The 12812-nt window shown below is 33.5% G+C and overlaps 1 protein-coding gene across 2 annotated transcripts; it reads right to left on the bottom strand.

Moving 5' to 3' along the window:
* Positions 1 to 3212: 3212 nt before the first annotated feature.
* On the bottom strand, positions 3213 to 11686 carry LOC130801596 (inositol-tetrakisphosphate 1-kinase 1-like). 2 transcript variants are annotated; one of them, XM_057665472.1, is made up of 2 exons: positions 6009 to 11686; positions 3213 to 5846 (listed from the first exon to the last, which is right to left on the bottom strand). In XM_057665472.1, the coding sequence occupies exon 1, from the start codon at positions 11407 to 11409 to the stop codon at positions 10387 to 10389; it is 1023 nt and encodes a 340-aa protein (XP_057521455.1). In that variant the 5' UTR covers positions 11410 to 11686; the 3' UTR covers positions 3213 to 5846; positions 6009 to 10386. The 2 variants fall into 2 exon arrangements, with proteins under 2 accessions (XP_057521455.1, XP_057521456.1); XM_057665473.1 differs by having other exon boundaries at positions 3213 to 5382.
* Positions 11687 to 12812: the final 1126 nt, after the last annotated feature.

The following is a 12812-nucleotide window of genomic DNA, read 5'->3' as shown; positions in this document are numbered from 1 at the left end:
CTATTAGGCAATTTTGTCTCAAACTGATATTGACTTAGGCGTCGGAGTGGGTCCCCAAAAAACATTCCGAGCCCTGCTAACCCTTTATTGCATTTTGTAGAAACAACCCTTTTCTCTTGAGATCTTATTGCATAGTTTGGCAAGATAGGAAATACAGACATCCACCAACACTTAATTCTTTATTAATTATAAATCAGGGGATTAAGTTCTTAATTAATTACCCTACAAAACCATATGGAAACAATTGCTTTGTAATTTTTCGACTTTCTTAGCTTATATTTTTTCTAGCTTCGCCCCAAGCTGAGGTGCTTACAAATTACAACTCTAAAGTCTACCTATGCTGAGTACATGGCCAAATAGAACTTGCTTAGCAACTATCGAATTTCCTAACTTCTATTTTTTTTACCAACAACCATTTGACTTTATTAATGTTGTTACACTAATTATTGGTTTTTTCTATAATGTAAATGGTAAATTGTTTTCAGAACTGAAAAGCATTCTAATCATAGTAGCACGTAAGCATTTTATACATAGCAAACACGAGTTCTACACCTGATTGTCATAGGCGAAGCTTGAGGTATTAGGGTCGGCTACAACTCCTCTTATTTTTAAATATTTTTTTTATGATAATAGTTATGAAATTTTTTTATAAATTATAATCTCTTAAATAATTGTAGTCTGATCTTTTATTGTAGTCTGATCTTTTAAATATAGTGATTAGTGCATGTATGTTTTTCAAGCCTTTTGATATTTTTTTATATAGAGTTTGGCTACAGAATCATACACCGAAAAGAGAATCAATTATTTTTTAGATAATGAGAATTAAACTCATATCACAAAAATAGGGTTCGCTTTGAGATTTTAAGAGTCCAAAGAAAAACTTAAATTATGGGCCCTCACGATATATCTTATTCATTTTTTTACTTGCAACTTTATGTTAAAAAATGTCATAATGAGATATAACTAAAAAAGAAGAAAGTATAAAATATAGATTAAAAAATTATATATCTATAATATTGAATATACGCACCGACAAATATGAAATTAATGCAAATAAAATTAATCAAATAATTTCCCTCATATGAGCTGCACTTGGTGTAAAAGGCTCTTGGAGATCTAGCCTATTTAGCTTTTTCTAAAGTGTTGCTTTGTCTTGTACATTGTTTTGTTTGGAATTAATGGAAATCTTTTCATTTGTCCAAAAAAAAAAAAATTAGCCAAATAAACACATAAGCAAAGCATGATAAAAAAGAATGCAAATCGAAAATATAAGAAAATATCGTATACTTATAGATTTATAATTGTAGAAAAAGAAAACTCACAAAAAAATAAAAAGTATTTATTAGGAAAACTAAATTGTGTTTAATGAATCAAAGTCCACTTAAATTTTGTGTATGTCCAATTATACACACTATAATATAATTATTGCAAGTATAAATGTTTAAAATAATTAAACATTGTATTTAAAACACAAGTATTATGACGTAGTTTAATGGTTAGTAATTCCTATCCTTCACACAATAGGTTGTATTTAAAATAATTATAATTTTTTTAGTGGGCTGTGGGCATAGGCCCGTCTTGCCTTTGCCCAAGACCGGCCATGCACAAAAATAAAAGAGAAAGTCCTCAACTGTCAAACTAACCATGATTCTCGGGTCTTTATTAATTTGTAATATTACTTTGGTTAACCTTCGTAATGTTTATTTCAGTGGGTATTGTTAAACTCAGGCAGTCCCATTTATATTTAGGCCCCATAACAAAAGATAAATGCTTTTAAGTTTTTATTGTTGATATTTAAATTATTTTATTAAAAAAGAACTAATAACTCATATTACATGGCAAAAGTTATAAATTATATTTAAATTTATTTCAAGTTAATATAACCTTAAACAAAAATATTATTTTTGAACCCTAAAATTTAGAGCCATAGACAATAACCCATATAGCCCTTCCTAATCGACAGTTATGTTATTATTAGAGGAATTTAGTGACAACAATGGAAATTGTAGATATCATTAGGTTGGGAGCTTGTAGTCATTAAACAATATTACATGGCTAAAGCGCAAGGATCAGATGAAGCTGCATCGATGAGTTCCTTCACATGGGCAATCAGAGTGCCTTACAGATACTAAGCAGGAATCAGGACAAAGGCATTGCTTCAACGCACAGCAACAAAGGAAAATGGATAGACACAAATACTCCATAGCACCGGTTCAAGTAAGTTAAATTAAGTAGCGCCAAGTACAAACATATACTTTGTCTGTTCCAAAGAATTATCGCATTTTTTTTTTATTTCGTCCCATTAAATTTGCTTTATTTTTATTTTTGAACATGACTCACATTTTTATGGTTCAGAGTTTTATGGAAGAACAATAATACTAAAGCCTTAACCACAAAAGATTGAGGTTGAACCCTGTTGTATGGAACACCAAATGTATGATTCTGAACATAAAAATGACTATAACATAATATTAATCAGGCCCAAATTACAATGACTATATTAAATTCACTTCCTACTGAATTCCTACAACAGCCAATTAAAGATAGTCTCTCAAAGAAATCGTCTCTCCCAAGAATTTGTGTTCCTACAAACATTTTTAATTTGATGGGTCAAGAGTTCAAACCATCATGATAACTAGTAGTCCTCTTTGAACTTAAGTAGCCCTTTGTTACAAATTAGGTCGAAGAGTTCAAGGGTATTATTAACTTTTTACTATTAGTAGTCTTTCACTTTTATTAAGAGTTTAAACTGTTATGGACTGTTATGTAATGATATGCACCTGCCAAGAATTATCCAAAAGAAACGAACCAAATAGAATATAGAGAAGAATACAATCAAGAAACAGAAAATTAATGAACTGAATAATACTTTCCATATTCTTGTTATGGAATGATTGCAAGATATAGAGGATCCTTCGAGTGGTCCCAAACTCCTATGTGAACTAATCAATCACCTAAAACATACAAGCATACCCCAATAGAAGACCCTCAACTATATATATACCAGACTCTAAGAATAAACCCCCTAATAAAAGTGAAAGACTACTAGTAGTAAAAAGTCAATAATGCCCTTGGACCCTTCGACCCAATTCGTGACTTTAACTTTTATAGACTGTTATGCAATGATATGCACCTGCCAAGAATTATCCAAAATAAACGAACCAAATAGAATATAGAAAACAATACAATCAAGAAACAAACGAACAATGAACTGAATAATACTTCTTGTATTCTTGTAATTGAACTGTAACAAGATACAAGATACAGAGGATCCTTTGAGTGGTCTCAAACTCCTATGTGAATTAATCACCCAAAACATACAAGCATACCCACAATAGAAGACCCTCAACTATATATATACAAGACTCTAAGAATAAACCCCCTAATAAAAGTGAAAGACTACTAATAGTAAAAAGTCAATAATGCCCTTGGACCCTTCGACTCAATTTGTAACATTACCGACCGCCTGAAGTTTCACCTTGCCCTCAAGATTGATAAAAATAAAAGCTTTGCCTTCCATTGTTAGCAACAAGATGAGGATAAATGATTGAAGACAAATTTCCCGAAATTAATTGACTTTTGTAGATTATAAGAAAATTTAGTCGAAAAAAATAAAAAATTCACAAAAAATGATGTGTGAATCTGAAAAAAATGAGTCAAAACTTCAAAATAGAGTGTAGATATTTTTGGAATGGGCTGTAAGTCTTCCAAATTGAAAAAGATTTTAGGCTTAAAATGATATGGTTTATCCTCAAATTAATTGTCTGAATTATATCAGGACCCATGTTATGTCAACCACTTTTCTTTTCCAGCTGCAGTCTTAGTTCCTTGAAAACCCACGAACCCTAGAATACAACAGCCTTCTCCGAACAATCTACCACCGCCGCCGACTTCCAGGACCCGCCGGCCTCTTCTCCGGCGGCCACCCGCAACATCGTCGTTTTTCCCGGTCCTCCTCCAGATCCATTAAATACTTGAACTAACTTTCCCTCCTCATGAATTTCCAAAGCCCTTTCTCTTGTCTTTCGTTTTTTCACATTCCTTCTTCTCCACACGCGCCTCTGCAAGCTCTGTCCCACGCCCCTCCACACGTGGATGTATACCTTCCTTCTTTGTTTCTTCTTTGCCGTACTCTCTTTCTGTTTCCCTTCTTATTTTTTTCTGTCTTAGTCCACTGTTCCCATTTTTTTAAGACCTGCATTTTTCTCCCTCTTGTTGTACTGCTTTCTTCTTCTTGTGCTTCTTCTTGGTTCAACACTTTCTCATTTTGATGCGAAAACTGCCCAATCCCAGACCGAAACTGCCGGTCTTAAGATGCCCAGTACCAATCTGAGTTGGCCTAATCTCAGATTGTCCAATTAAAGATTCATTAGATACAAAATCTTGATTAACCTTAACCCCTGCCAATGACTTAACCTCTGCAGTTAACAATGCCATTGCGGAACATAATTCTTCAAATTTTGCATCTTGGGTTGATTGATACTTCAATTGAGAACTCTCTAAATCACGCAATCTACCTTCCAAACCCAGCATATTCTGCCGAATTTCTTGCAACCTAACCTCTACCGTATCTTAACGGTTGGTCTGAGACGGAACCATAATCACCCAGGAAAAGTGATTCTGATTTTTGAAAATAGAATTGATGTCAGCGATGACATCAGCATAGTCCTAATGCAATTCTGAGATTTAATTTGAGGATAAACCATATCATTTTAAGCCGAAAATCTTTTTGAATTTGGAAAACTTTCAACCCATTCCAAAAATATTTACAATCCATTTTTAAGTTTTGACTCATTTTTTGTGAATTTTTTTTTTTTGCCCGACTAAATTTTCTTATAATCTACCCAAGTTAATTAATTTTGGAAAATTTGTCCTTAACCATTTATCCTCATCTTGTTGCTAACAGTGGAAGGCAAAGCTTTTATTTTTATCCACCTTGAGTGCAAGGTGGAACTTCAGGCGGTCGGTAATATTACGAATTGGGTTGAAGGGTCCAAGGGCATTGTTGACTTTTTACTTTTAGTAGTCTTTCGCTTTTATTAGGAGGTTTATTCTTAGAGTCTTGTATATATATAGTTGAGGGTCTTCTATTGGGGTATGCTTGTATGTTTAGGTGATTCGTTCACATAGGAGTTTGGAACCACTCGAAGGATCCTCTGTATGTTGCAATCATTCAATAACAAGAATACGAAAAATATTATTTAGTTCATTGTTCTTATGTTTCTTCATTGTATTCTTCTCTATATTCTGTTTAGTTCGTTTCTTTTGGATAATTCTTGGCAGGTGCATATCATTGCATAATAGTTCATAACACCCTTCAACGGAACATAGCCCATAATGTCCACTTCTCTAGCTCCTAGCTCCCATGAACAATGCAACTTCCTGTCCACAAACCATACAACTTTCAACCACTTAACCAAAACATAAGCAGAACACAACACCAAACACTTCCTTTCATGGTTACTTTTATTCAGACATCAGATTCATTCTCCATGTTTGTGAACATGCTATCCTTTTCTCTTTAAAATGTCTAATTTATTAGGCAGCGAGGGTATCTGACCCAGCCACCTAATCCAGAGGTCAAGGATGGGACGGCCATTGGTTCAAATCCTACTAATTTTTATAACTAGTAAATGCAACCATATTCTATCTCTTAATCTCATCCATGTGCTCATCTTCTATCTTTATCTAATTATCATGTTGATCTTCTCTCTATACTCATCCACAATCTTCTTCCACCCGATTGTCTTTTGCCTTAATCTCCAATTTAATCAAGTGGATCTAGACAAAGTAGCAAAACTATGTATAGCAGATAAATTTTCAGCTCTCCCAGCAAATTGCAGCAGCTGCATCAACACTAAAAACTAAAAAGGCACCTCATAACAATATGAATGAGCATAAATAAGAGGAGTAGACATCAGAAGATAAGGAACAGTATTATGCTCTTGGTTGGGAGAACCACACTCATATTGATAATATGAACAAGAAAGAAAAAGTTAACGACTTACATTTACGCAGAATTGCAGATAGCCTCCAGCCAAGAGAGAGTACATTTGTTGACATACCCAAGAGAACTGCACCTGAAAGTAGCTTCCAAACAGATACGATATATAAGGAATTAACTTCAAGTTTCGACACCAAACCGTTAGGTGTATACTTCCTAAAGTACCTAACCCTATAAAAAACTTCCCACCATGTAGCCAGATTGATGTTCTCATAACAAAAAATCAAGATGTTTGAGAAAGCAACTTCCAGATATATATAATTGGGAAAATAACTCAACACTCAACAACACAGGATGAATTATCAGAATTATGATAAATGTTAATCATCAGCTCTTATGATCATTCTTCAATTCAAGCACAAAAGACAAAAATAAAATTCAACTAAAGCAACCCACATAGCAACAATGTTTTCATTTTTCTCACATTACAAAGCACTTTTGAAAAACTTTCTTATTTTGACTACTTAGACACTCTTCTTAGACTCTTATATTAGATGCAAACTCCATATCCATCTACTTAGTACTACTTCCATGTTAACAAAGGGAAATCGATTCCCAAGGAAATGCTCTTACACCACATCAGAAGAGTTACCCATTCTGCCATATAAGGTTCAAACCAAACCAACAAAAAAATCTGAAAATTATTAGACTAACTCTTTCCAGAAAATTAATCCCACAAAAGAATATGGTAGATGATTGCAAATAAAACTTTCCGACAACAAAAAGCCACAAAACTAACAACTCGCAACATGGATATGTAACTTTGGGGTAAGGTCTCTTCTTGAAACCCCTTCTAAAAAGTAAAATCAAAAAGAAATAACACAAATGCACACATAGGTCATAGGCATCTCCAACAAGATATAAGATCGATCAAAAGTACTGAATCACCACCAGCATCAAAGGGAGGTCAAATATGTCCTTGTTTCGTTAAAATGGTTAAATCCACATTCAGATTTAACTTATACATTCTCTTCAATTTCTAAAAGATTAAAACTATATAGAAAAAGCAACGAAGATAACCTTGAGATTCTATAAACTAATCACCAAAATTGCATGACATTCTGACATACAAGAACCTACACACGTGCATAGTCTTGGATTTTACCTTTTTCAAAACTTTTTCGGCAAAAATTTCAATATTATTCTTTTTTAATCTCCATCATCTAATCCTGCATTCCTCTTTGGCCTCCTTTACGTTTACTCTTGAGATTGAGCAAAAGGAATTTGTATTGGGTGGTTTACATTCTCCACCATGATAACCTTACAATTTAGGCAACTACTTCTTTTATCATATTTGTAAAAAAAGGATATTGGGCGTTATGAACCTCCAAACATACCTCTCAGACCAAAAAGATATCCTAATCACACAGACAATGACATTAAACACCCCTAAGCATACCATTCGAACCTAACATAATGTCCCAATCCCAAGACAAAGGTATCATTAGAAAATCCTTCAAAGCGAATGGTGGCTTCTACAAAAGCTAATTTGTAAGATTTACAGCTACTTAAAACATTAAACACGTACAAAAAAGCTAAGTAATAGAAGTAATTTATTAAGTATCTGCCATTGTGGAGACAATTTCAGCAGCTTGGAGCAAGTTCACAAACCTACAATCTTACTGATTGCTACAACATCTGCAACAGAACAACTTCCCTAACCTGCCACCCAATGTCAATTTATCCAAATGTCAAAAATTCATCATGGGATTTGTATTGGGAATACAAATACACATTTAAGCATCACTCTTTCTCATTTGACAAAAACACAGTAGAGCAAAAGGAATCTAAAAATTCCCAAATCCCGAATTGGCATAATGCGCCACATCTAAAAACTATTGAAGATTGTAAACTCCAGACAAAAAGCGTGAACGAGTTGATTTAACCAATATCATCATTGCATAATACAACAATACCACCGGAGAAAATTAAGATGTTAAACAAATTGCATCATGGCACAAATGATCAAATGTAGATACAAAACTACATTATACGTTTAGGTCATCACAATTTGATCATCATCACTGTTCATTACCTTAAACCAACTTCAACACATGCCTTAGTTACCAAACAAAGTGTCATTGCAGCGTAGGACAAAGCATGAAACCAAAATGGCATAATCTAATCATAAATTTATGGAGACATCTACCACAAGCACCAACTACTCACATTACCGAAGTCTAGATCAAACATTGAACATTAAATACTAAACGAAAAAGCAGATAATCAAACCTAATATCCAAGTAACAGAAGATTACAGTCAGACAGAGCATTGAAGGTTTACTATATGAAAAAAAGATCCCCCGCCACATCGTACTAGTCACTCACTAATCACGGCCCAAAGTGTCACTTGAGAAAAAAATTTCTGGACGTTGCAGCACTAAATACAAAGTTCGGAGTTAGGTTTTTCAGCCACATAAGAACTGTTAAGTGAAAGATTCATGGACAACACTGAGTCAACATTAAACAGAACCAAAAGAAAATGAGAACATATGGCTCAAACAGATATATCAACAATTACCTCATACTTTCAAATACTTGCACAAGATCAATTATTTAGAGGCAATATTCCACCAAAACAAGATCAGATAAAAACCCCTGCCTTTCAACTCTGAAACATCCCAAATTCAAACCGAAAAAAAACCATTGAAACCAAAGCTTCATGCACAACTACCATTGACGAGGGTGACCACTCTACTAGAAAGATACTAGCGAATATAGAAGAACATGTTATTACAAATATATTGCATAAAGCATTGCAGCGTTGTAGGCTCAAAGAATCAAGGAAAAGAAGAGCCTACAAACATATGCGATATTGAGAATGTCAAAGCGTGTCCAATACTTGAACGTGTTTTGAGTTTTTTCATCTCCGAGAACAATAAAAGTTTTTGAGTTTTTCATCCCCGAGAACAATAAAAGTTGCAGTACATTAGGAAACAAAGACCATGAAGAGAAGATGGTGCAAAAATGTGGTAATGGTCATGGTTGCGATAACGGACACGGTGATGCAGTGTTGGGAATGATGCAACAACCTCACCGCTAAATATCGGCCTAAACCATGAAACATTGCTCTAAACAACCTAAATCGCGGTTTTTTTCACCTTTACAATACAAGTAATACCGCTATGGAAAATTTGAAAATCTTTACGAAACAGCCGGTACGATAAGATACGGTGTTGATATTGCACTATGATAGACTATTGACACAATTCATTCCATTCCCAAGCAAAAAAAGTCAAGGGAATTTTTTGAATTAAAACGTCAATACATCACCATTATGACACCAGATTATTCAGTATTCGCCCAAGAAACACCCAGGTGAATAAGTAAAGTAGAAGTCTTATATAAACTTGGCCCACACTATTTTATTGTGAATCAATCTAATAATAGCAAGTATTTTTCGATGGTCGTGCTTGATTATACTTATCAAGTAAAAATATTTACTATTTTAATACAAGATTAGTGCACACTAAAATAATATGGACAAAAATAGACTTTGTCGTAAGTTAATCAGTCATAGTGATAAATTACTCTTGACAAAGGTTAAACGAAAATCTATACACAAGTGACCTTTTCCTAAAATCTGCAATCATAAACATGGAAAGGCTTCCGGCTAACACAACTTCACACAGGACTAATTGTTTTAGTATTCATGTTAATCATAGAACAAAAATCTCGACAGATTTTGGCATCAGTCATCACCCTCAATAGACTTAACATACCAAGATTCATTGGAGTAAGTAATGAAGAAAGATAGAAACTTTAAATAGTTCCTAAAAGGAAATAATCCAAAAAGAACTTGAAATTACCAAAATCTTAGTTTAAGTTATGATTTTGGAAATACCACGCAACAATCATACAGTGTAGCTCTAGATCAACTCAAAGTGTTCTATTATCGCAGAATAAGAAAGATAAGGTGCTAAATCTGAAGACAACAACAGTGTTTTGGGCAGAGAATGAAAATAGTGAACCAAAAAGACAAATTCATTGATCTAAAAGTACCAGAAAAGGCACAAATTGAACATTTCCTTAGGAAAGATGATTACAAAACTTGTGAAGAAAAAAAAAACTAAATCCTTAATAAAACCATAAAAGCAATCCCTTTTCTTTCCCTCTCAACCATTTCAAAATTATTTGTCATACCCCTAAAAACCAAGATGGAATTTACATTGACTTCCAGCACCCACCTAGTGATAATCTCTCTAGTTTCCATAAATAAAATTATAAGAAAGAACATCATCAGCAACAAAAAAATTAAAGAACCTAAGTGCTCACCTCTATGATAAATTGATAAAACCTCAGCTTCTATTCTTTTTCAGGGTAAAGGAAAAAAAAGAGAAGAAATTGTCACCTACAGTAACAGATGTATCCTGCATTTATCATCAAACAACTTCGAAGTCATTGTTATCCCCCAATAATTTACTCTCTTCTTCAAGCTTTACCTCATCAACTTCTCTTCTCTCATTCTTCGAAACAACATTCCAGAAGAAATCAGTCATCACCCTTTCATACGAAGGCATTTTTGCATACCCAGGAAAATAATTTATGTCGATCACCAGATACCTATTTCCCAGCCTTGTATCTCTAATCACATCGAAATTAAATAGATTTAATTTCAGAACTTCTCTTAATCCTCTACCAATGTCAGTTATAAACTCTTGTGGTGGCATCTCACAATCATCCAAATGCATCATCTTATAATACTTCTCATCTGTTTTCTCATTGCTAGCCAAATTTGATACCTGTGAAAAAGTCACCAATCCCCCTAAACTCTCTAATTTCTCTTCTGAAACATCTGGTAATGACTTCCTCTTCACGCATTTCACGTATTCTCCAACCACGTAAACCTTAAAAATTACACCGCCATGGTTAACAAACTCCTGCAAAACAATCGGAGGTTTTAAATTACTCAACCCTCCATGATTGTAAACCAAAGACATTTTATGAGATTTTGCACTTCCATCTGCAACCAAGGGTTTCGCAATCATAGGAAACTTCAATCCTTCCCAAGATCGATCATCACGAAGCGTTTCTGCATCATAAATCACGATTTGCTTCGGGATTCCAAAAGTATTCCCGTCACTTTTCACAATTTTTAACTCAGAAACAACTTGTAGCATAGAAATCCGGTTATGAAGACGTTCAATTGCCTCCGGAGAGTCGAGAATTACGACATTGGGGTTTTTGGCTTTGTAATCGCCGAGTTGTTGTTTCCAATCGTCGCCGTACAATTTGTGAAGGATACAATCGAACGGTCCTTGATCGATCAACGGTGTTTGGGTATCGATTTTGATCAAATCGATGAGACGTTCACGAGCGATGTTAATTAGTGATTCTTGAATAAAACTATGCTGCTTCTTCGGCGCTAAAGCGAAGCCGATCGAAAATCGTCGAGGTTCTGCCATTAGCGATTTTTTGGAGGTGATTCGAATCTATTTAATTGATCAACTACAGCTATCATAACAATGCTGGGATGAACCCTAGCAAAAACTGAGTCAAAAACTAGGGTTTGTTAAATAAAAGGAGGAGTTCGAATGAGGGAAATCGTGAATGGAGGAAAGAGAAAATGAAGGGGAAACGAAGAAATGAATGATGGGAGAAGGATGGACATAAATAGCTTAGATTAAACTAGGGTTAATCTAGGCGAGATAGAAGAAAGTGGGGGAGATTTTGGGTTAGATACTTAGATGGACTTTTGGTTTGGGGTATTAGTAACATCTTCACCTTTTTATTTTATGGTCGCCTTTATATTATCAAATGGTAAAAATGTTTCTGGATTTAAAATAACAATAATCATAATAATAATAATAACAATATTTAAAAATAATAATAATAATTAGTGGGTTTTCGTTCAGCCTTCTTTAACCAACCGCATATATTTAATGTTTTTGTTGGCTTTTAAGTTAGCTGAAAAAGTCAATTACTTATAAAAATGTTTGGTAAATTTAATTATCGATTGTTGGTCGTTAATTAGAAAAACTGAGTTAATAAGTCAAAAGTCAACTAAAAGCTAACTAGAGTTGCTTTTTATTTGGCTTACGCTTACTTAAAAGTCATTTATCCAATTTTTTTTTTTTGACTGTTTGACTAACTAACAAGTCAAAAGTCAAAAATTTAACTAAAAACCTAAGAAAAAAACATAAATCAAACATATTCTGCCTCATCACAACATGAGAGACAAAAACATTTACATTTAAATGAATAATAAAAATTTACATTTAAATGATGCAAGACGCATAGAACGAAAGAATAGGATGGAAATGAATAATGAAAATTTAATAATTAAAATAACATTAAATTGAAATTTGATGATTTATTGTTGGTAAATAAATTTCGTGAGTGCTTTCATTGTTTGTTAAATGGATTGTCGGTTGACTTTTCAAATTTTGACTTATTCACTAGTTAAAAAGCCAAATAGCAAGTGGCTTTAAAGCAATTGAAATATCAGGTTTAACGACAAAATAAATCCAAGTTGATAAGACTAATGTTTTTGTTGGTTTGTGGTTTGTTGTTGTAGGGCATATTATGGATTAGGTATGGTTAAGAGATAAGCAAAGGTCAGTTTAAGAGTCATGGTTAAGTTAGGGTTGGTTTAAGTTTAATTTTAGGGTCAGGATGGAAAATTGTTAGTATTTTTTTAATTTTGAACTTGAAATTTAATAATTTTCTTGAACAAGTCCATAAAGTATATTTAATTTGAAGGTCTTAGCCATTCGCTCATGACACAAGTATGTAGTATCATATTCAATAAAGGATGTTCTTAATTTACTGTCGAGACAAAGCCCATTAAATTATTTTTCAACGTATT

Source organism: Amaranthus tricolor, chromosome 15 (genome assembly GCF_026212465.1).
Source record: "Amaranthus tricolor cultivar Red isolate AtriRed21 chromosome 15, ASM2621246v1, whole genome shotgun sequence".
Classification (NCBI taxonomy): domain Eukaryota; kingdom Viridiplantae; phylum Streptophyta; class Magnoliopsida; order Caryophyllales; family Amaranthaceae; genus Amaranthus; species Amaranthus tricolor.
This window is presented reverse-complemented; position numbering and strand designations above follow the sequence as displayed.